Source organism: Passer domesticus, chromosome 2 (genome assembly GCF_036417665.1).
Source record: "Passer domesticus isolate bPasDom1 chromosome 2, bPasDom1.hap1, whole genome shotgun sequence".
Lineage (NCBI taxonomy): Eukaryota > Metazoa > Chordata > Aves > Passeriformes > Passeridae > Passer > Passer domesticus.
Window position 1 is genome coordinate 8,816,488 of NC_087475.1, and position 25,539 is coordinate 8,842,026.

The window sequence follows — 25,539 nt, forward strand, 5'->3', positions numbered from 1 at the left end:
TCCTTGTCAGCCCATGCTTCTTTTGCCAGAAGTTTGTTCAGTTTCCTCTTTCAGTGTCCACCAGAGCCCTTCTGGGAATTTCAAAAGGGCACCGAGTCACATTAAAAAGCAGGTTGAACCCTCCTGTTCCCCACATGCACCCCTGATTTTGGCACCAAGGATGACACTGCCTGGATTAGAACTAGATGTGGGGCACTGGTATCAATTCCTGACCAATCTCCTACAAAAACCAAAGCTACCAGGGTCCAGGGGCTGTGTTTTTAGTTGCCAAAATGATATGCGCACAGTGAAAACCCTCCTCAGCTCTGAAAATCTCAGTTTATACCAAGAAGACATTCTAGCCATTTTGTTGCCTTTTCTACTCATCACTGGGAGGATGATTTAATCAATTGCTGAAGGTGTTGCTGAAAACCAACCACATTCTATAGGTTACATGACACTCCTGCAGCTGACTCATGCACTGTTTCTTTAGCTCAGGTGAATTTTGGAGAATGAGATTTCTGTTTTGGACAGTGGTGTGTATTTCTCCATGCTGTGACAGGCTGAGCAGAGTGAGTGCCTCTGGGTGGCCCTGCCCCACCTCCTTCACTGTCACTTTTCTGTGTTTGTGGTGACTTTCAGTCTTTCTTTACCTTCCTTGGCTGGACTCAGAAGTTACCTCTCTGCCTCACTGTATTTTTAAGTAAGATAAACTTTGGAGTGTACTTAATCCAAAATATTTTCCCTGAGCAAATTCCTGCCCAGACCCGAATCAATTCCTCTCTACAATGGCCAAGAATGCATGTAAATTGAAGTTGTTTATTTTTCCCCATCACAAGCACCCAGGTTACAGCCAGAGTTCTTCTCAACCACAATCTGCTGCTTGTAGCAGGTTCACAAGGGAAAAGATGCTGTAGCCTCTACAAACAGGAAACCTCAGGCTTTTCTTTCCCCTTTCAACTGGAGCAGACTTCCCCAGACACCTCTAATTAGGGATTCTCCTGTTCTGTGCAGGCTGTAACTCCAATAATCAGTGTGTCTAAACTTTGTAGCATCTGCAGGCATGTAATGGTGTTTTGTTTTACTCAGCTCACTCCTAAGACAAGTGGCAGGTTACTCATGGATCTATCTTCATGATCTTTGACCCACTTATTGATTCTTGGCTCTGACCTTAGGCTGGTTTAGGCATTTAAATGGTTACAGTGACATAATGTTTAACTCTGCATTTCAAAAATAATGGCATGCATGTCAAGACATTGCACACACATTTTATTCAGCATCTCTAAGTATTACCAGGACATAACAGAGCTATAATAAATATTCTAGAAACACTTTGAATGCATATAAAAACATGTGCTTTTCAATGTGTTGACTTCCACATTTAACCACAAGAGCACTGCTCCTCCTGTAGCCAAAAAGAGGCAATATTGTACTGAGCTGCTGAATTTTCTTCATGGTGCTCTTTCATTACAGGCAGAACTAGAGTCCTCTGCTTTTCAGTCAGGCTAGAGGCTCCCAGACTGCAGCACAAATCAGCACTCTCCACCCTGCCTTGCTCTCTGCATTTGTTCCATCACTTGCCTCCTCTGCTCTTCAGGCAGGAGGAAGCTCCTTATCCCATTGTGCACCAGGTTCCTGCAGCTCCTTTGAAAAACCAGAAGAATTGGAATTAAAGGATTCCCACAAAGAAACTGCTGCTGGGAGCTGTATTCATTTCCCTGCACTCCCATTGCCTCTCAAATGCCCCATCTCAACTTTTATCCACTTATTCATTTATTTGATTTTAGTCTCTTGATTTTTGAGTGCTAAGTTGTCAGACTTGGTTCTGCATTTGTCTTCTTTCTTACTTTTTTATTTTCTTCCATTTTTCCCTAAGATTATCTTGGTCTTCTGAGCTATTATATAGAAAGCAGAGAATTTTCCATACCATGGTCATGCCACAGGAAACTTGAAAATGCTGACAAATTCTTTGGTTTAGGTAAGTGGGAAACCCACTGCCCTCAGGCCACAGGTCATTCCAGCAAGCAGAATTTCTCATTCCAGCAATGCAGTGAATTTCTCATGGTTTCTAGGAGCAATCTCAGGTACATCTTAGTTCTGGGCACTGAAAACCACCCACAGCATATTTTGTAGCAGTCTTATCCCTCCTGTACACATAATAACTGGCTTTTTAATACACTTATTCTGTAGGAGCTACCACTGACTGGAAGCTGTTTTGCATGACATATTTATTACACCTTATTATACTGAAGAGAAAGCAACTGAATTGCAATTTGGATATCCATTTTGTTTTGGGTCTTGGTATTGTCACCATTTTTCATTCTTTGGGAGAATTTCTATAAATAGAAATTTGTTGAGCTAACTTGGAATTCATCAGCATGTCAGGTAAGCCAAAACTGGCAGGGGGGTTAACCCATCAGGAATAATTTTTTAGCTCAATACCTTGTCATATTCTCAAAATGCAAATCTCCAAACGTGCAAGTTCTCTGGCTCTGTTTTAAAAGAGAGAATTTTCTGTGTCACACGTCACTTATTTGAGTCAGCCTCCCATGCTGTGGTGTGCCTCTGTCACAGGCCCTGCCTCCACACTGAATCCACTGTGATCAGCATTCATAAACAGCCCAGGCTTAGACCAGATTTAAGTCACATACTGGGTGCTGATGTGAATCCCTCACCCCTGAGCAGGTCCCAGCCTCCCTGTGCTCGAGGAGGAGCTGGAGCAGACGAGGGGGATGGTGTCTGCACCAGAGCTGCCCATGCTGATGCTGACAGTAGAGGGCAGGTGGGTGTTTGAATTATTGAGTTTTCTGCTGGGCTGTTGGGGTCCACTCTGGCTAGCTATGGAGCCTTGCCAACTCAATAATTCATAGATAAAGGTAAAAGATTGAGAAATGCCCTTCTCCACGTGGGAAATGTTCTCCTTTATTCCAAGAGACACACCAGGTGGACAAACCCATGGGAGAAAGTGGGCATTCCGTGGTGGCAGGGGACTTTTATACCCCAGGATGGGGATAGAGGGAGAGGTCCACAGCCAGTGGATACCAGGGGTGGTGAGGTGAGGGGTAACCCAGGGGAGGGACCACCAGGGGGTACTGGGGTGGGTGAGGGAAAGGCCATGAGATGGGGAAAGGGATAACAAACCATGTGATATAACATAAGCTATACAGGGCAATATAAAACTATTCTGTGCCAATTCCCAATCACCCAGCGCAAAAGAACAACTAAATAAACTAGTGCACCACAACAGGTGCTGCACAGTACAGAGGGTCCATGGCTGCATGGGAATTTCTCTTAGGCTGATGGGACCTGTACATGCCCAACAACTGGTTTGGAGCATTTGGAGAGCAGCTGATTGTCAGTCCCTCAGCACAAAGCGAGTAATGTGGCCTGAACACTGCACTGAGCCTCCCCTACCCACAACCCATAAACCCCTCCAGACAGTGTCTCTTGCATTCCTTAAGCCAATGCCTGCACTGTAGTTTTATCTAGGCACAGCTCTCCATCATCTATGCAGTTTGCATAATTTTATTCTCTGTTGGGCACAACACAGCAATAATTTTTCTGCTCTGAAGAGCACCTGCTAAATGGAAATTATTCCAGCTGGAAGTGAACATTGGCATCCGAGTCCAAAAACCATCAAATTTTATTTTATTGTTATTATTTCAAACCCGAGGAGCAGATCAGACAAGGTCAGCAACACAGTGGTTTTTGTAAGAACTCTTGACTCTGATGGGGAGGTCTGTGCCAGGCCTGTAAGATTTGCAATGCCATTACATCAGCTTTCCCTATTTCTGGGCATCAGCACATTCCCCATGCTAGTCAACACCTAACAAATCACGTGAAGGAAAGGCCCTTGAGCATGCTTTACTGTAGAAGAGCAACCTGATTTAATTTGTCTTTTATTTAGATTAAACCTATTCTCAATAGGAACAGCAAAACCTTGCCTACAGCTGGAGCCCTGCCTGGCATTACTGCCAGCCACATTAACCTGAAATCAATTTGTAAACACTGTCCCTAATTGGGCCCAGCAAAACAGATTACTCAGTAAATTACAACTGGCTGCCTTCTATTCTTCACAGCCTGGGAGAGCTGTGTTTTTCCCCTCTGCAGCCTCTCTCTTTTCTTTTTTAGAAGTCTGCTAACACCCCAAGCAGCTGGGTATGTCCTCACAGTGCCAGAGCCCAGAGTGGGGAGTGACATCCCCACCTGGCAGCAGGGCTCCTGGTGCCACCAGCAGCTTGGGATGCCAACACCACACCAAAACCCACCTGGTTTTCCCCCTCAGCCACAGGGACAAAGTGCCTTGCAGCCCTTGCTGCTTGCAGCCTGCCTGAAACACCCATTAAATGCTTTCAGGCACTATTGGTCCTGAATTTTTCCCCCAGCAGCATATTTTACAATTCTGCTCACCTCATTTTTCTTTTGGATAACTTTAGAGGAGGCATTTTAAAAGATGCTTTAGAGCCTTCTGGCTATCTAGAACCCAAACTGAAACCTGAGCCTGGAGTCCTATAGCAGCAATCAAGCCATAATCAAGGCTGGAGAGGATTATCAATGCTGTCACCATTCAACAAGAATTAGAATAGCCTATTAAAAAAAAAAAACCCCTGACCTTCCCTTGTCCATGCACAAACAGCTCCAGACTGTTCACCTTTTCTGGATCCCTGACAGGCAGGCACATGCTCTGTTGTGATGAACCAACATTTCCACCCACACCAAACCCCAGCCTGCTCACATCCAACACCTTGGCTACAGGGCATCAGGCCTCCAGATATGCCCAAGGCAGGGCAGTCAGCCAGTCTGAGAGAATTTTAGGGCTCCCTCAGGCTGTGTGCATGCTGATGGAGAGGATGTGGGGCCACTTTCCACACAGCTTGGGGGCAGTTTTGAATTGTGCACATTTCTCTCTCTCTCATTTCTGCGTGTTTCCAGCAGAGTCCTTGCTGTGACATATGAAGTGACTGGTATAAAGGAGCATTTGTTGAAAGATGCAGGTGTTTTCCTGCCCCTTCTTGACCAGAACAATCTGACCAGAGCTATACTTCCCCCAGTTCCTGTCTACATAAATGCAGTTTGGATATCATGGAGCAGAAAACCCCTGCTCAGCTGTTCTCTTGTTGCTCTCCTGCCACACTCCTTTTGGTGCAGACAAGGAGTTGGTTTAACAATCTGATTTTGGTAGACTTAACATTTCTCACTGTTCAGTGTTAAAGGGAAAATAAATAAAATTGGTCACAAAGTGTCCGCTCCAGGTCCAGGATGGGGAGGCCTGAGGGTGCACTCCTTTGAATTCTTGAGTCCTTTAAGAACAAATAAGAGTACTTAGAAGATAGAAGCCTACCCAAACAATGGATAAGCTATTTGTCTTAGCATTTATGCTCCATTTAAGCCAATGTTTTATTGGGTTAACCTCTATTTGACCCAGTGCAGGGACAAGTTGTTTTCCTTGAGCTAGTCATTAGCTCAACCGTAACTGATATTCCCAAGGAGAAACTTCATTTAAGTTGAAAAAAAGAAAATCAATGAACAGATGACCTCAGGACTAATGAGCATGCTGAGTTCAGTCCCTTTCCATAATCCTTCCTTCCTTGGAAGTCCAGGTAAGGAAAAAGAGGAGAAAAGAAAAGAGGAGAAGGGGAGTGTTTGTGTACTTACCTGTGAGAATGCAATCCCAAAAGCCACTCCAGCTATGATTCCCATATTTGTCTCCATAAAACTGGTCACCAAGTCATAACAGCCCTGGAAAACAAACATCATCATTCTTTGCACTGACCTTCCCTGCCATGAATGCATACATACAAATTTCTCATTCAGAATGAACTCTGGCTAGACAATATTTCTCCTGTAATTTCCAACAGTGTCACTTTTTCTTAAAAAATAGCAATTCTGAGTGAATGATGTAGAGTTGTGGCAAAACCAATTACTTTTAGAAACAAATGCATTCCAATACTTTTAAAATCTAAATGTGATGTTGCACTCATTTTTATGTGTCTTTTTAAAGGAAGTCAGTTAAAAAACAATATAGCTTTGACCTGAAACCAAACCAGTAACAATACACCAATGTTATAATACAATACAGATGTCAAAAATGAGTAAATTATGCTCATTTCCTAATACTCTAGATATTTAATAAAGTGTCCCTTGAGGCATTCTGCTTGCCTTTACCCATCAAAAGACTCCAGGCAAGGCACTGAACAGCATGTAACTTTAAACCATGTAACAAAGTTATCAAGGGTTTTTTATGAATTTTCTTGGTTCATTTGCCCTTGGACATAAAATTCCCTGTCCTGCTCCCCAAACTGAATTTTCCCTCTGCTGACTTGCTTGCTCAGGCCTCAATTCACAGCTCAGACTGGGGCCAGAATATTCATATACAATATCTGCCCTTCTGGTGGATAGACTTTTTTGAGATTTTCCCCCCCCAGTACAATAATGTTTGCCAAGTTTCTCCCCTCACCTATTTGACCCCTCAAAAAAGCATTTGAAGTTATCTCCTACTTTGTGGTGCCTAATTTAATCTAAACATGTGACTTGATATGTGAAGAAAAACAGAAAGATGGCACCAAAACCATTACACATCTCTTTTTTCTTTCATTATTAACCCCCATTATCTGTCCCCACAATCCAAAGTCACTGCTCAGCCCCTTTTGCCACCTTCCTCAAATAACCAACATTCTGACTTAAAACCAGTCCTGAAGAGTTTTATACATTATATCTTTATCCACTTGATCAGAAATTGGAAAACTCAGAAATAGCAGTGAGTTGCCTTTCCCAGCTTGGATTCCTGCCCCGTAAGAGAGAAATGTCTCCACATTTCACCTACACCCACACTCTCCTCATTCTGCAAGCACTGTAAGAACTCTTGATGGCCTCAGAGCATCAGGTGCTTGTAAAAAATAACAGCGAGAAGGACAAACAGTGTTCTTTATTTCAGACAGGCCATTCATTAAATAAATTGTACCATTTCTTTAACTTCTTTTATAACATCGCAAGACATTTAATCCTGAGAATAATGAAGTGCTGAACCTAGAGTAGCTGAGGACCAGCACAGCTGGTCCTGATTAATTTCTGAAATGTTTATGTGTACATATCAACTGTGTTTTACCACAGTGTACAGTAAGTCTGATTCAAGATTGCTTATTTAACCCATAAAGCAACTATAGTTTGCGTGCTCTACATGTTATGCAATGAGATTAGATTTCTCAAGCAGCATTTTCGTTCTGTCTGACATGGCTTAATGCTCTCCCAGCTCTTCTGAAACCTATTCTGTTGAAGAGCCTTCGAGAGATGCAACACCGAAGCACAGTGGTAATTTGAGGGAGACAGAAGATCTTGTCAACAAAACATGCAATGGCAGACTTTTGATCACCCTCCTCACTTGAAGACTCTGTTTTCCCAAGCCACAATAATCTGTTTTCTGAAGAACTTTGCTTACATATGGCTCAGTTGCTCATGAAGCACCCACTGGTGCATTACAGGACAGAAGTGTGTGAAGCACCTCTGGGTGCTGATCAGAGATCCAGAGCACAGAAGGGACAGTTCACAAAGCACCTGATCTCTCTTGACTCCATGCATCTGTTCCTTTCTTAAGATTTTAGAGAGAAATAGTTCTTGAGGTTTCTTGGGAAAGAACTGTGATTAAAAGCACTAGATGAACATTAATTAGCTAATCCTAATGACAGCCCTTAAAGTTAGGTATTAGTGCTGTCTGAGATGAAGAAACAGAGAGCCTAAATAATTAACCCAAGGTCACTAAGCAAGTTAGGGTCAGAACTGGCAAAGAAAATCCAGGAATGCTGTCTTTTAGTCCTGTAATTATATTATTCGTTTAATCCTCTTTGGTTAATTCATTAGTAGTCCTCAGAAACTGCTAGTAATTTGATTAGCTCATAGAGAACTCGTTTTTCTGATAGTTTTGCAAGATCCACCAAAAGATATAATCCAAATATACTTCTCCACAGTCATGGTGAGATGGGTCTTCCACAAGACAGGCAATAAATATTTTCCTTTTTCTCCAGCACTCAGAGAGCAAAGGGCCTGTTTCCAAGATGAGCAAGGGGCTTGGGTCAGAGGCAATGATGTTTGGTATCTATCTGAAGTGAAAGGATAGGGCCAAACAACATTTTCTCCTTCTTGCTTTTTATTCCCATGCACCTTTCAGAAGCATCCCACTTAGCTCAAACGTCTGGGGCAGCTCCAAGATCTCACCATAGCTGAAGAGAAATCTGCAACTTTTGATTTTCCGTGGCTATGTCAGAAAATGAGACAAAACCATACGAACTTCCAAACATCCAAATTTCCTCTAGGTAATTACATTAAGTAATTGCTTGCTATTTCCTGAAGAACCAGCAGTGCTTTTCTGTTGGGTGACTTGTGCATTTGACAGGAGAGCAAGGAGCAAGAATGGCTGGAAATGTGTCCTAGCCCTGGACTAGCACTCACTGATCCCTCAGGCACTTCCTACAATTCAGCAGGCATCCGAGACATGAGGAACTCCCAGGTGGACAGGGATTTCCCTGAGCAGGCAGAGCAAGCCTGGCACTTGGGGGAAACCCAGATCAGTGCTGGGAGTGCACTGTGGCTGAATGGTTTTGCAGCCAGGAAAGGTTTGGAGTGCAGGGCTGTGCTGAACTGCAAAGCCTCTGGAACACCAGCCACAGCAGAGAGCTGGGAAGCTTCTCCTGCTGGGAAGGGAGCAGAAGCAGAGGCTCAGGGTGGGCTGCCCAGGAGGCACCATGCCTGTGGGTGCTGGCACAAGCCCTACATCCACCCTGCCCTGCCTCTCACCTTCCTTCCACTTCCACAAAAACATCCAGTTAGTGCAAATTCACAAGGAGCAGCTGAACAGAGTGGCTCACCCTCCATACTCATGCAAGATTACTCTGCTGGTGCTTACTGTGAGTTACCCAACCAATGGACACCACCAACATTCCACACATCTGCAACAAGTGGCTCTCATTAAACCATTGCAAAAAAAAAAAAAAGAAAGAAAGAAAGAAAGAAAGGCTTAGTGGAAAATAATCCTCTAGCCTGCCTTTTACAATACATGCCAGAAAATGTTGTCTACTTGACTGGTTTTCAAAGATATTTCAGGCTGTGCTCAGCCACCAGTCCAACCTTCTGAGTCACAGGTGACTGAGGTGAAAAAGACAGAAACAGAAGAGACAGAGGCATTTCCATATTTCCCCTGTTGTCCTCAGGACTTCTATCTATTTTTTAAACAGATCTCTGAAAATAAAAACAGAAAAGAAAATCCTTAAGTCTGACTAAGCTGTGCTGGTACTTAGAATGGTGATTTAGCCACAATATCATTCCTCTTACCAACAAACTCTTCCCTCTCTTGCAAATCTCAAGTGAGAAAGAATTGATGAAACACTAGCACTTGAAGCAATAACTTGAGTAGTGCTTCTTCAGCACAATGTCTAATGCATAGATGCTGCATTATTTTCTCTTGCTTCTTCCCTTTCTTAGCATTTTCTGTATTTTTATTCTCTAATTATTAATTTTCTTCCTGTTCTCCCTACTTGCCTTCTCAATCCTATTTCTGTCTTCCCAACCCTCTCCTCCAGGGTTGGGAAAGGGTCACTTTGGCTGGGCTGTGCTTGCAGCCCTACATCTTTAAAGATTTTAACTCACAATAAATGTACCCACCAAGCACAGCATTTACTGTCAGTCCTGTGTTTCCTGCTGCATCTGGGACTGGATTTCAGAAAGGCCAGCTCAAAAAAAATGAAGCAAGAGCAGGACCAAGCCCATCCTTACCATCACTCCAGCCTTACTTGCACATTATCAACCAACCATTTGAAATGAAATGCACCTGCAGGCAGGCACGCACTCCACTGGGGTGCTGGGTGGTGTCACAAGTGCCCCTGGCACAAGGTTGCTGGTACCTTCTGGTTTACTTTAGTGGCAGCCACGGTCATGTTGCGCAGATCCTGAGTGTTGCAGTCGCTGGAGTTCATGCAACAGCTCGTAGGGATGCCGTGCTTGAAGAAGTAAGGGCTGGTGCTCCAGTTGGTGTAGCTCTGAATGCCACAGCAGCTCAGCTGGGAGGGATAAGAGGCAGGTTTAAAGCACACAAACAAATAAAACAGAATTAGAACTAGAACAGAATCATCTCGGCCCACTTCATAAGCTCATAATCAAAGTAATGACAGGGCACCTCAAGTTTTGAAAAGCTGATACCACCCCTGCCCCATCAATTACAAAAGTACCAGGGATGTAACTTACAGAACATGGGGGCAGATGACCTACTAAAAGAAGGTATTTTATGAGCAGAACTATTATTTGTAACATTTGACAAAGGTCCAACCACAAACCCATCTTTTTTACTTGATGGTCTGTTAGGTTGGTTTTTTTTTGTTGTTGTTTGTTTACTTTTTTATTTGATTAAACATGACCCTTAAGACCTCAAAGCATTACACAGAATTACATGTAACACATCGAGGTTCAAACTAGTACAAATCAATAAGGTGAAGCCTCTCTAACTCACCAAAATAATTTCTAGGACAATTCACTGAGCTGTGAATAGAAAGAGACCATATGTTCACAGAGTGTATCTAGGAAGTCAGCTAGAAAACCCTAAATTGGGAAGGATGTTCTGATTTAGATCCTAAGCTAGAAGTCAGAGATCCAAAAGTAAGAAGTATGTGCTAAATTTTCTGCATGGAAAGGGCTTATAAATGCAGTTCCTGCAAAGAGAGAACTATGAATGAAATGAACATTCTCCTACAACAGAAACACTGAAAAACTACGCAGAACTATTTCGTTTGGTCAACTCCAAGGAATAAAAAATTTAAAATACAGGTTAACATTATATAAACAGACAATTTTATTTAAATAGCAGAATATATTCAGTTTGGAGCACTGCAATAATGTGCTAACCAGGAGAAGCCAGGTTAGAGTACAGTTTCAACCATGCTGAAGGGTCCAACACTACAGTTTTATTTTCTAAAAGTCTGGAAGTCATTGATACAATTACACTGACATTTCAGCCATTCATCGAGTCACAATCATATGTAAAAGGAAATTGGCTCATGGAATTTATTGCAAACTGAAGGAATTGCTAGGGCACAGCTTCCAGTGGGAATTTAAATGTGAATTTCATCACTCTGTGTTGTAGTTGGTGGACTTGGTCCCTGGTGGGTGGCATCCCCAGCTGGTTTGGCTGTGCTGTGGCATTTGCTCCTGCCCTGTGCCCTGCTGGAAGGCAAGGCAAGCCCCACTGCCCTGCTACCACCCCTGAGGCTCAGAGAGGCTCTTCTCCACCAAGCTCCATCCCTCCAGCACAGCTTTCACTGCCAACCTCAGCAGTTTTCCCTTCCATTTTCCTCTGGGGAAAAAAATGCCCAGCTTTTTTCCTTAACTCACCAGGTCTCCTTTGCTAGCCTCTCACTGCACTTGTGAAGAGAACTGCTGCAGTTTGTCAGTGATGCAAGACACAAGATTATAAAACCCTGTCTCATCCAGCTCAAATTTAAAACATTTTATGATCTTATTGGCAAATTCCCTTAGGAACAAGGTGTGTTCTTTAGGAATATACCTGCCCCATAAACCTAATTCAAGATCTGGGACCAACAACAAGCCAGTGGGACAGGCCTTGCCTTTATCAGACAGCTTTTTCATGAAAATTTAGGAATCCTGGGCAACCACTTCAGCTGAAATACTTTTCCTTTAGATCAGTTTTGCCAGCCTCTATTTGCCTTGCAAATTACAGCTTGCAGATTGAGCCATGAAAACTTCACATTCTGGGATTAAATCCATGCTTTCTCCATTGACTAATTTTTAGTACCCAGTTTTAGACTTACACTTTCCTGTACGTTATCCACTGCATGGCTTCGCTCATCGTTCTTGTTGTAATTCTGGATTGCTTCAGTGTATGTCCTAAGGAAAGTATCCTTGATCTGTGAGGGAAAAAAACAGTTCACATGAGCAACAAGAAGCACAACATCTGAAGCAGTTTTTGCAGGAAACAAGCGCATTTCCAAATCTCCTAACAAGACACCCAAACTAGCCCTTCCCACTTGTTTTTAAAGGCGTTTTTAGAGCTGGCAGAGCTCCCTCTTAACTGTCAGGAATAATTGGTTCCATTTTTCCAGTGGGATATCAGATACCAGAAACAAAACTACCCCAGCAAATTGATATGTTTAAAAAAATACTGTAAAATGACTTAGCCTATCAAAAAGGTGTTGATTTATGCTTTTTCCCCCCAAACACTTTGTTCCAGCACTAAGTCTGAAGGAGGCTGCAAGCTTCTCCCTGCTCATGGATGCCAGGTGGGAGCCAAAACTTGTGCAAACACCCTGGGGACACAAGCCAGTGGCACCAAAGTAAGACATAAATATCCTGACCAGGTATCCCCAGCACCAAAGGAATTTGGGTAAGGAACAAGAGGTCCCTCAGCTGGAAAATGTCAGGAACATCATCAGGAATGGGACTTTGGGTGGGAAAGGGGCTGGGAAGCAGATGATGTGAGCAACCCACATGGCTGGGGCCTTCACAGGGGACTGCCTCTCCCAAAAGGCAGCAGACTGACACTGGAGATGCTGCAGGTTAGGTGGGATGGAATGGGAATCCTCAGCAGGTGGACAGCCACCTCAGCACCTCATTAAAAACAATCCACTGCCTGCAAGGGTGAGCAGCAGAAAACTCTATAGCAATGGAAAAGTCATGTCAGAAGAGGAGACTGGAAAACCAGCTCATACAAAGAGCAGAGACAAGAGGGTCCCTGGGGCTGCTCTGGTTCAGCACCAGTGGCATGTGGGTCCTTGGACTTACAGCCAGAGATAGACTGATTACAGTGGATAAAGCAGGAGTGTTACTACAAATCTAGACCATCACGCTTTTCCAAAGCTTCTTCCTGTCCCAGTTTCCTCCCTCACTCTACTTTTAATCTCTCCTTATTCTCAAGATAGAAATGAAATCCCATCCCACTCCCTCCCCACCCCCTCTCTCCCCCCTGCCCAAGAAAAAAAGATTTACAAAACAGCAAGTCTGGTGTGATGCAGAAGTTTTCTCTACCTTACATAAACCAGCATTTGCCTGGCTGAAAAAGCTGTGTTTAAGAAAAGCATTTAATCTATTTTGCAGCCCTCAGCATAAGTAAAAGAGTAAAGAAGATCTTCCATGGTGGACACACGAAACCTGATAGCTCCAGAGTAAATCACCAGGCAGCTGAGGGCAAGAGCTTTGGCTAAATCCCTTCGTTTGGAATGGCACTGGATTTTAAGAGCTGTACAAGTTATTGTTGCACAGCAGCCCCATCCCTGGAGATGTGCTGGAGCTGCTGAGCTCAGTGCCCTGCACATTCCCCATGCTCCAGGGAACTCCTCAGCAGCTCCTGCCCAGGGAGGCACTGCCAGCTGCAAACATTTCCACCCACCCCCTTCCAGCTCAGCACATTTCCACCTACCTCGTGGCGAAAGACAAACCCTGAAATGCCAGCCACTAGCTCAGCCAGGAACACCAGGGACAAGAACATGGCATACTGAAAATGCAGGAGGCAAGAGAAGTCAGAGCATGACAGGCTTTTGTCTCAGCACAGATATTATCACATGAAATGTAACTTCCCCCTCTAGGCACCCTCCAAAGATGTTAAGAAACCAAAGGTCTTTTGGAGGAGATACACGGGTTATGACCTTAATGTAATACATGTGTTTATACAACTCACAACTCGTATATATTGCTTAATTACTGGCTTTTCTGACATTTCTGTTCCCACGTTTCTCAGCATTCTTATATAAATTAAAACACACTCATGTGCCAGAGGTGAATCCAACCCCCTCAGGTTTTGATCTTGCAATAAGGAACACAAACAGACCCTTCCTGTTTGCATGGTGCTCTGCTAAGCTCAATATGCTTCCCCAGGTGTTTTGGTTTGTGTTTATCTATCTCACTGCCAGACTGGGATTTGCTGCCTGGTTCCTGAAGTTTCTCCAATGAATGAACTGAAACACTGCCTTCACTGGAAATATTCTCACAGTAACACCAGACATATGCTCCAAATACTTTGCTGAGCCAAGGTCCATATTTGGCTTTAGGTGCAGCATTTGGATCAGGAGCTAAATAAACCTTGAAAACAGAGCTTTCAGTGTAGGCACTCACCAAGTACTAAAAATATATTTAAGCAGAAATAAAGAAGGTAAAGAAAAAATGCAAAGTGGGATAGTAAAATTGAAGTTGTACCTTATTTTCTGGAGGAAAAATTACCTTTTTCCTCCACCTGCTAAGTAACAGTTAATTAAGAAAGCAAATATTTTAAATTAAATTAATTCCTAGCAGGATTTAGTGGAAAAAGGGAAACTAGGCTTTCATGAAAGGCTATTGAGGAAAGGAGCATAATGGTGAAAGCAGAACTAGAAAAAAAAGTGTCCAATTAATGCAGCTGTCAAAACACTGTCTGTTCAGGAGAGAAAAGAAGTTTAGAAATATTTCTTATACGTACAATGAAAATAAACCCACGTGCTTGGAACAGCACGTGCTAGTGTTTGTGGCATAGCTTTAAGGAAGTTATGGAGCAGCTAGCAGAGCCTGATTTCTTATGGATTTATATCATCATTCACCTTTTTCCCTTTTCCATCTGGACTGCAGTGACTCCAGCAAGCCTCTGCACATGCCCTGACAGCCCATCACCAGCAAGGGACAGCAGTGAGGTTCTTGCCAGCTGGCCACCAGCTGATGGAATTGCAGCTGCCACCTCTCCCCTTCCCCTCCCTGCCATCATTTGAGGAAATTAACTCCCTTTAACATGTCCTTTCTTTTTCAAAATGCAATTAAACCTGGAGAAAAAGTCAATCCATCTCCCTAGAAAACCAGTCTCAAAATGCTGTAGCAGGAGATGCATTGTACTGTCAAGCCCTTTCTCACAAGTTCAGTGCTTCTCAAGTGCTATTTCCACCCTTCAAATCATTGCTCATGCACGATTTTGCTCCTAAATATGCCTAGAAACAGAGTTTATCATGTAAGTTTGTTTAACAGGTAGTTATTTTGAATTTTAAAGTAGGCTGGTAAAGTCAGAACAGAGAAACTCGTACAGAGAGAGGTTAAAGTGGACTGAGGGACAACAGCTTCCCCTCGGCTCAGTGCACCTCGAGCCCCTGCTGCTCTTGAGGTGAGGCCAAACATACTGTAAATGCTCTGCTTTTTGGGTTGAATTGTTGTATCCTAGTGAATGTTAGGAGAAAAGAAGGACTGGAGTGCTTTTATGAGGTACCAACTATTCATTCCATAATTTCACATCAGGGTATTACACTGACCCCTTAACATACAGTTCAAAAGAATTTCACATTCATGATGCTTTGGGCATCTTAATGATTGTAAATATATTTATCCATCTGGCTCACAGAAAACCAGAATGATTGTAGAACGACTCACAGAGCAATTCAGCAGCACCACCCTGCTCCAAACACTTGGGCCTATGTGCCATGTGTAGCAAAATTCAGTCACAGTCAGTCAAAAACTGATTTTGGTGAAGGGGTTTTCCCCCCCCTTTGTCCAAAAGGCACAAACATTGACTAATAAAATCTAGCTTATGTGCCTAAAAAGTTTCACCAACATCTGTCAGGGTGTGGCAGCAGCTCTCTGGCCACAGAGAGCAACAGGCACAACTTTCCCAGGCATCATCCTGGGGAAGGCTGTGAGAAGATCAGAGAAAAGAATAATAAACAATTCTTATCTTCACTCGCTGCACCTGCTGTTGTGAACACGTGGAATGTGTTATGGAGATTTGTTTACCAAAGGGTGGGTTCTTAATTAGCCAATGGTGATGGTGTTTTAATTAAAGGACCAATTAGGTCCAGTATTGTGTCTATAACAGCAATGGGTTTCTTAATAATGATAATAATAATAATGATGAAGAGATTGATCAGCCTTGTGTGAATCATGGAGTCAGTGCTGATTATCACCCCTTGCAGTGACAGTGGGGGGAATCCCAACTGATCCCAGCCCCTCCTCAGGCTCTGGGGTTTGCTCACCAGCTTCAGCATCCATGGGCTGCCGCGGCAGGTGGCGAAGCAGCCGAAGAGGCCGAAGACGATGATGGTGGTGCCCGTCCCGATGAGCACGTAGGGGGCATTGGTGGAGTTCTCAGCAATCAGGGAGATGTAGGTGCCCAGGGTCAGCTTGCCCCAGACGCCGACTGCCAGGAGGATGACGCCGGTGATCTGCAAAGCAAGGGGACAGACCGGTCAGAACTGTGGTTTTATTTTTTTTATTTTTGTTTTTATTTTGATTTGTTTTTTGGGTTTTTTGTTTGTTTGTTTGTTTGTTTGTTTTTTTTGGCTTTTTTTGTGTGCTTTTATTTTTTTGTTGGTTTTTTTTTTTTGTTAAGGTTGGGGTTAAATGTGCAAGATGGTATTTTTCGTTTGGATTTAGGTGTTTATTAACTTTTATTCATATCATACTCTTATAAATTGTGGGTTTTATAGTGCTTTAATATACTAAAAATTGAGTTGTATTTTTTTCTTTACCAGGCTTTTTAAGGATAAATTATCTAATTAAGATATGATATTTAAATTATTTTTACTTTTAACTTAATAGCTTAATTTTTCATTCATAATGTGGATTTTAAAAATTTAATTATACAATACAACTTAAACTTATGAAGAACAAGGACTAACTTTTGTTTTAAAATGTTTATTTTGTTTTATATATATCACTATATTCTAAAGCTTTAAATTTTAAGTGTTCCACCATGTGATATTATGCATTTCTATTTAAACGACACACTTATAATCTCAGTTTTATCACTCAATTCTGGAAGCCTTCACCACAGCCTCAGGTCAAATGCAGTGTTCTCTTGGGGGTCAGTGCTTGTTAGCACAGAAAGTCTAAAATTCCCAGCAGCCAGGGTTCCAGGCAGGAGCTGCTGGGGAAGACACCCAAAGCCTTGCAAAGCCCACAGCGATCCTGCAGGGATGTGCTGGTGCCATGCTGCTGGCAGGAGGGAACTTCAAGACTTCTACGAGCTCCAGAGGGACAGACAGACGAATTAAACTCCACATCTGTTGCACTGAGGCTGCCACTGAAGGACAAACATCTAAGAGTAATCACTGCCAAGGGAGGATGCAGTGTTCCACCTGCAGGAACAGCTCTCTGCCCACTGAGAGACACGGCCAGCTCCACGTGTCCTCTGCCTGAGAGTCCCCTGCTCCCCTTGATCAGCCTCCTTGGCATTTCTGCTGCCACTTTGGGACAGGATTAGCAGAGACTTCTGCTCTCCTGCTGACACTGGCAATAAGAATAAACCCAGCTCTTGTCCATCTTTCAGAGCAACTGTGTGAAAAGTGCTGAATCCTTGCTATTGCACCCAACAGCTGAATGTCAGAAAAAATCACTGAGGAGCCTCCAAACCCACAGACAGCAAATGTCCTTGCCCAGTCTGTCCCATCCCTGCACAGCACCATCTTCACCTCTCCTTGTCCTGAATAAAAGTGGATTAATCAGCAAAATCTGAGAGCAAGTGGCAGGGCACTGGGAAATCTGCAGAACAACTTCTGGTTTCTCCAGCTCCACAAAGGGCTGGTTTCTGTGCCTAAGCTGCTGAAAGTTTTACCACCATCCCCAGGGAGTCATAAAAGCAGCCTTCACTGCCAAAATGAACAGGCAGCTTCACATATGAAAGGGAGCTCAAGCCTCCTAATAAAAAGCATTTTTAGTTGGCTGTTTGAAACAATTACTAACCCTTTACTATGCATTTTAAGAGTTTGGTTTCCCCAGGTCTCAGGGGGGGCCTATTCAATTTATGGCACACACAGACTTTGGAAAAAAGGAGGAAAGCCTCTTGGTGGTTTATTCCCCTTCTGCTTCTTAATAGAGCTCTGATTTACAGGGATTTAAGGAAACCCCTGAGTTTGGTGGGAGGTCTGAGCCCCTAGGAAGCTTGGCACGGTGCAGAGGGGATGGGATGTTTCCACAAAAACACGCTGAAGATGCACCTCAGGTTGCAGCAGTGCTGGCTGGAATTTTGCTTATGAAGACAAAAAACCCACAAGACTTCCCTACAAACCTCTCCATGACCTTCAGCAGAGCACAAGCAGTGGTATGACTAATGCCCACCTCCAGCCCAAGGCAAGCCTTATTTCCAAGACACACTTTTTATCACTATCTATCTCTCTGTGCCATCATACACTTAGGGAACAAGCAATGTACTGGTTTCTGGTTTGGTTTTTAGACTTTTTTTTAAAAGCAGGAAAGTTATGGGCAGACGAAAGACCAGGACAGTGCTGGCCTGAGAAGAAGGCAGCAGGAATAGACACTGCTGATGTCACTCACCATCAGCCCACACATCCTCCCTCTATCCCCTTCCTTTGACCCAAAATCTGCCTAACGCTGTGACCTGAGGGTCAGGCTCAATAATTGCAAAAGCAGGGTGCTGTATGACCCTTTACACCTGAAAGGTCTAAAAGGAAATGCACCTTCTCCAATGCAGTCTCACTCCAGTCTTCCCTACTCCCTTTCCACTGTAAAGTTTCAATCCAGACAATGATCACACAGGAGATGTATAAGGTATTTTGGATATCCTGGCAGTCAGAGGAGAGTGATTCCCAGCCTTTGACCTTTAGAGCCCCTCTGAGCATTCAGCATCCAAAGGAACTTTATTTACAAACACCTGGAAGAGCCAGCACACATGGAGCATGAGAGCAGCAGTGAAATTCCACAGTGACTCCTACATCAAAACCTGGTCTTCATATGACCCAGCAAGAATTTTAAGATTTGTCCTGGAGTTGCTATGACAGCTACAGCCTGTGAGGAAAGAGTGTCATAACCCCACTCCAGATCCTCAGCAGACACACAAGAAATGAACTGGCAGCTGCACAGCCCACGATGCCCCAAATGAGACATCTGGAGTGGTACAGAAAAACAAGCATTTGCAAAGGGAAAAAAACCTAAAAAAACAAAAAGGAAGAAGTTTCTTTCTAAAAAGCAACTGCCAGACACTCCTACCTAAATGTAAAGGCATGTGGGATCCTGTCTTTTGGTGTTTTTAAGGGAAAGCAAAAGAGAACATCTACCCAAAATCCCAAGTTTCAAGGCCTGTCACAAACTTATCAAATGCTTTTGATTCAGATAAAAACTCCAAAGTTTTCCTTGGACTTTATACAAGCCTTGGTTTGAGCAGAAATAGCCCACCCTGGATAACACAGGCGAAGTTCATATCCACACCCAACCAGAGAACATCACAGGAGGGATTCCTGCCAGCAGCCAGGGCTGGCCTGATCCATCCATGCTTAGGACCAGCTCCTATGATCACAACAAGCCCCAGAAACTCAGACAGGTTTTGTGTCCACAAATGGGCTTGCAAGGGGTTTGTGCTGGTTTTGGTTATCTCTTTTTTAAGCTTGCACCCTGTCCTCCCCCAACACTGTTTTGATGGATTTCCCCTGCACCTTCTGTTTCTTTTCTGTGTTCTTTCTCTAGTTTGAAACATTATTGGAAAGCTATTTCATCCCGGATTTCATCAAAGGTAGATGATATCCTCCTTACAAAAGTTCACTGCAGTGGAAGCCCCTTGCACTCATGTTTCCTCAGCCAGGAAACCAGAGATGCAGCATTCCATAAAACATTATTAGTCCTGACCTTCATTTAGGTCAAAATTTTAAAGGTTAAAAGAAAAAAAAAAAAAACAAAACCACAGGAGATACCCACGTAGGGCAAGGATTGTAAAGGCTACACACAAGAAGAAATCACATTGTTTAGCCCTAGCAGGTCTCACATTTCAGTGCCTCTGAGCTCAGGCTCAGCAAACACACCCCAGAAGCCCTTGACTGATGAGATGGCAGGAAATGAAGCAGGTGGGCCACCTGGACATTTTCTAACAAAAACACCACTGAAATCAAGATGTTCCCACAGAATGTTTCAATCTAGATGAATTGGATTGTTCTGGCTTAAAAAAATAATTAAAAAAAAAAATCTGTGAACTAACCTCCCTCCCCAACTCTGCCTCCTGCCTCTCCTCAAGCATGGTATCACAGGCACATCCCACCAGTCACTGATTTCAGTCTGACAGGCTTTCTAGTCCTTTTACCCCCTTCAGCATCAATACAGATGTTTCCAGTGTTACCTGCAGTTCTGGATGTGGTGGGAAAGCTACAGGCAGACAGAAATAGAGCAGAACTGACTGTCAGCTCTAACTCCACTTGCTTTTTGGAGACACACTGACAAAGATGTGGCCAACAGCACTGACAAAAGGGTATGTGCCACAGCCTTGCAGGACACAGGGAGAGTGATGCCCTGGTAAGGCTGGGCATTCCCAAAATCAGGGCTAATACTAAACACATGCAGCTTCTCAACAAAAGGCAACAGAAAAATGTCTGAGAATTACTTCTTTTAATAGTGCCAAAACAAAGATTAAACTATCAATCCCCTTCTTCTAGGTAACAGCAGCAAAGTCTGCAGAGAGGAGTATTCAGAAAATAACTTCCGAAAGTGCACTGTCTTTAATTCTGTCAGAATCAGGCAGGAAAACACTATGTACTCATTTCAACTGGATGCACACCACTCCTAAAAGAGTCTGTTGTCTTCACACCCCAAAACCCACAGAGCTCTGGTGGCACAATACAAAAGTTCCGGCTGCTGATACAGGAGGGATGAAAGGTTCTACACCTCACATCCACAGAGATTCAAAACCCTAATTCAAGCCCTCATTTATACTCAGGACTGCCATATGGAATATTTAAAGTTTGTCAATTACAGAGGTGAAGATAAATGTGCAGCAGGAATTGCTGGTTTACTGGTCCACATAATTCATGTCCTCCTGTTCATTACTGATGTGAGCAATTTTGATTCCTAAGGTTTATCAAAATAAAACTTGGAAGCCAATCCTGATTGCTGTAGAGCACACAGCAATCCCTTCTACAGCAATCCAAAAGCAGCAGGAGGAGCTCAGCATTTCTCTGCACCAGCTCTTTATCTACAGAACTGAGATGCAGGAGGGCAATTTCATTAATGAGGATTTATCTCACTGTAGGTATAATTCTTCTATTTCATTTCATATTTTCAACCTCCCTAAATGAGTGTAAAACGTGGGCAACTTAAAAAGAAATTCAAAGCATCAGCAAAGAATCAGATATAAGGAAAATAACCACGTTGTTGGTATTTTCAGTTCCTCAGTTCCAAATACTTCCTTTTCCAAACAACAGCCTCTCTGCATTTTGGTAGATGCATGCTGTCTCTGCACAGCTGTCCTGCAACCTTCTCCTCAAACAGGCCAGAGAAAATGGATAATGGGCATAAAAAGGATGAAGCCAGGGGAAGGCAGACAAGAGCTATCTCAATCCATCTTGGCTGAAGCTGAAAGGTCTAGCAATAGGTTTAGCAGGCTGTGAGGAAATGAGAGAGGACCAAGGCACACAGCTAATTAGCTCTGCCAGACATCTCCCCAAAGGAGGGAAACTTTTTCATGAAGAAAACGTCCGACCTTGACAACATCCAGAACAAATCCTGCATTAAAAGCATGTCCAGAGAGACTTAAAAATAACTGGCCTACCTCTGAAAATTTTATAACTTTCCCAAAATAGGCAATGGATCACATTCAAAATGTTCTTGCTTTACAGCTTGTCAAGCACTGGGAGTGGCTGGCTTTGAGTCTTCTCCTGCCTCAGCCCCCGGGCCCTCTTCAGGCAGGCAGGTGACTAAAACTAATACAAATCTTCCTTTGAGCTTCAATGTCAGCTCTTCACAGGCAGGGGCAAAGCATTAAACCAAGATACAACAGAACATGGCAATGCCTGTGAGCCAGCAACACACCTGAGCTCTCTGTCCTCACATCTGATCCTGACCACACCTGCAAACCCAGCCTGGGTCACCTCTGCACTGGACTGGAGCAAACACGAAATGAAGATGCCACCAACTGTACCTTTGGGAGAAGGCAAGTTACAAGCCAATAAATCACAATTTCTGGCCCCTTTGCAAACTGACAGACAGCCTGTAAAGGTCACTGTGTTACAGGAAAACACCTGCAGTGGCCATTCTTGCATGTAACTGTTCTCGTGTCTTCCAGTTCCTGACTTCACCATCTCTCAACACATTTCCCCAGTACCTAACATAATTACTTTGTCCCTCTGCTCTTTTAACTCAGGCCTGTCCCTCTTCTTCTTCTTTGTTCCCTACAGCTTTCCATGTAAATAATTCCTTTCTAAAAAGACACAGCCAAAAGGATTTAAAGGAGAAATGCCCTAATATTAATTCACATTCCTCTCTGAGATCTCACCTGGGCAGGCTGCCACACTTCAAGCTCAGGGTTTTCTCTCCCTGTTGCACGTGTGGAATGTCCAGCACAAGGAATCTTGCTCCATCCCTTCACCTCAGGAATCTCTTTGAGCTATGACCCCTGCTGCTCAGCATCCATCTAGAGCTAGCAGCCATCACAACATTGATTATCCACCACAGCCCTTGCTGTTTCTGTGCAGAACTGAGATCCCTGTGTATTAAAACTACTGGTGCACATCCTCCCTGTGGGGACCATCCTCAGGGACACCAGCACAGGCAAACCAGAGCAGTGGGGATGCTGCCTCTGCTCTCGTGTCACAGCTGAGTACCCAGCACACTCAAGCCAGGGGACAACCACTGAATCTGCCCTGAAACACAGTGGAGGAGATTTTGATTAGACACACTGATATCAAGCTTAACAACCTGTTCTGGCACAGCTCCTTTCTGTGAGCTGACTACTATCTTATTTCCTTTTCAATAATGTTTTTAATTTTCAGTGTTTGTCCTAGCTGGGACACTATTACGATTACATGAATAGTTGTCCCTGGTGAGCTGACATCAGATTAAGGTTCTCAGAGGTCAAACTGTAGTGCTGGTAGAAAAAAATAATTAAAATATTGTCTGTCACAAAGATGACAAAGTGAATTCCAAATTATCATGGAGCTGATCTGGCTTCTCACCACCAACTCTGCAGACAACAGAGTGTGTACTAATCCCCAACTTTAATAGTGCCTCTATCAACTCCAGAGTTAAATGACCTCTGAAAGGAAGTGGATATTTCATAAACAACCCAGGTGTTTCCCAGCACCCCCAGCCATCCACACACCAGCCCCACACCAAGGTCTAATGGTGCTTTCCTTGCAGGCTGGGGCAGAAATGACAACCAGGACTGAATCACTTACTCTGCATGGAAAACAGATTAAAAATCACAGAGGTGAGTGCAACCTTCTCCTTGCAACAAGAAGAGGCCAATGATCATTTAATGAACAGCAGGGAAGAAAACATCACAGTAATTTTGTTTGCTGCAGGATAAAAAATTGGACATGGCCCAGGAAGTCCTAGGAGCACTAGCAAGGACTGCAGTGGGGAGACAAGAACTTGAAAACAACCTTGCAGCATTGCTCAAAACTAAGGATTTCTTGCTAATACAGTGCAAATACCTATTTTAGAGAATTTTTCTGTAAGGAAACAATTGATTACATTCCACGGGTAGGAAGATTCAGGAAGAACAAGGACATTTGGGACCTGATCTCTATACTAATATCATGCCTGTGATGAATAGTTATAATAAACAGCCATATTCTTATGCTGAAGATGTAGCTTTATTACACCTTGCACTTTCAGAAAAGAAGTTGGAAATCTCAGTAAAATTAAGTTCTTTATCATGAGAATTATACTTATTTTTATGTAAGGCACTTCATTAAATGAGAGAAGATATTCTGCTTTACAGTTTAATCACCAGTGGCTCTATTAATTGATGTATCTTTTAAGCCAGCTTGCAGACAAAAATGTGGTCATCTCTGGATAAAAATAAAATGCAAAAATACATTTCTGCTGGGAATTTTCAGACCTAATTTCTTGAAATGTAGCTTTAAATATGCATGACTGAACATCTCGGGGAAAAGAACTTGGAGAGTGGAGACTTCAAAAGCAGCATCCCACTCTGCAAGGCTAAGGCACACTCCTAGCCAGAGGAACTGGGCTTGTTTTGGAGGTCTGGTAGTACACAGAACAGAAGGAACTGATCAGCAGCAAAGTGATACAGCCAGAGAATATTCACCTGTGGGGCCTGAAAGTTTTTGGAAGCTTAAATGCAGCAGCTGTTCCTCATACTCCGACTTTCAAATCCCTTCAGTAGCAATACAGAGGTGACAGAAACGTTGTTTACACAGCATGACATGGCTCAGCCTCGAATTTTAAAACAGTTCACCTATTTTACTGAGATATAAAACTTCAAATGATGAAAAATGCAAGGCAATAAAATGTTTTGAAACAAGACTACCTCTACTTAAATACTTTGTTTCTTAAATGCTCTTGTTTGCTTGCCTCCTAATAAATCAAGGCAAAATCCAAACTTCTGTAATCCCTATGTGAACAAAGCAAAGGAATAAAATGAAACACTCTGAAAAATAGCCTCTAGGGCTATCCATGCCCATGAGACTCACACTGTGTCCAAAGCCCAGACTGAGTCAGGCTTCAGGGGAAAGGCTCCCTTGTTCCTCAGGACTGACCAGGACAGAAAACACACTGAGAGAGACCCCAGTCGAGGAGTTTTGGTAATTTCAGTGGATAAATCAGCACATAAATTCCTCCCTGCACGTGTAACAGCCTTACCAAGTTTGGATTTAGCAGTAAGAAAATTTGAAAAGAATTAAAAAGAGATGTACAAGCTCATTAGTCACTGCCCACAACAGCAGTGGCATGAAACTCTTTCAGAACCATTTTTTATTCAAGCAACTACAGTCCTAATAACCTTCAGAAAAAGCAGAACATGGCACTGTGGTGTGAGATGATAAATTCAGTAGTAACAAATGCAAGGTCATGGTGCTGGGACCAATTCCAGCAGTTCCAAGCCCCTGAATTTGCAAATAACAGTGGAGGAAAAGGATTTCTGAGTGCCAGCTGACCACGGTGTTGATGAGGATGCACTCATGGCACACACATACAGCACACCCAAGGCAGTGGTGCATTTCCAGAGGTGAGGAATTCCCAGAGGAGGCTGTTTCAGGAGGCTGAGGTGATGCTGCAGCAGGTCCATGGCAGGATTCCCGGGATGAGGAGGTGCTGGAGAGCCCCTTGAGCCGGAGCTGAGACGTGTGGGGATGAGGAGGGGCGAGGGGGTGTAAACCTGCAGTGGGGGGATCACACTCCAAGGACAAGAGGGAGCTGGTTCAGCCCCAGGACAGCCCAGCTGGGAACACAGTGAGCTGGCCATGAACCCATGGAGGGTGCAAATCAGGATGATGAGGGTGGGAGCAGCCTCCTCCTCTGGGAGAGGGAAGGAGGGGAAAACAGCAACACAACCAGAGCCTGCAAAGGGTGCCAGCTTTCATCCCTTCACCGTGGGATGGGGCTGCACCAGTGGAGAGCTGGGGGTCCCACTGAATGCCTGAAAGGCTGGAGCTGTGAAGGGGAAGGGGGGACAGAGGGGTCTCAGCCTCCATCCCTGCAGAGCCAGGCTGCCTCTGGCAAGAAGGTCGTCAGCTGCAGCATTAATTTCAGCTCAGTCCATCCAAAAATCAGCTTGAGGGCACATGTAATGATAAGGTTTTGTTTAAAGTTGAAAAAGGATTTTATTATTGCAACCAAGCTCCTCATGTCCTGATCCCATTTTATGGAAAATCACTGGTTATT

The 25,539-nt window shown here is 43.6% G+C and overlaps 1 protein-coding gene across 1 annotated transcript in view; it reads right to left on the bottom strand.

Annotated features, from left to right (window-relative positions):
* TSPAN7 (tetraspanin 7) overlaps positions 1-25,539 on the bottom strand; it is an 88,187-nt gene that overhangs the window by 2,458 nt on the left and 60,190 nt on the right. The window contains exons 2-6 of the mRNA XM_064407336.1: positions 15,951-16,139; positions 13,391-13,465; positions 11,787-11,882; positions 9,870-10,025; positions 5,635-5,718 (exon numbers count right to left, since the gene is read on the bottom strand). Of these exons, the coding sequence (XP_064263406.1) occupies positions 5,635-5,718; positions 9,870-10,025; positions 11,787-11,882; positions 13,391-13,465; positions 15,951-16,139 (600 nt within the window). The remainder of the gene's footprint in view (positions 1-5,634; positions 5,719-9,869; positions 10,026-11,786; positions 11,883-13,390; positions 13,466-15,950; positions 16,140-25,539) is intronic.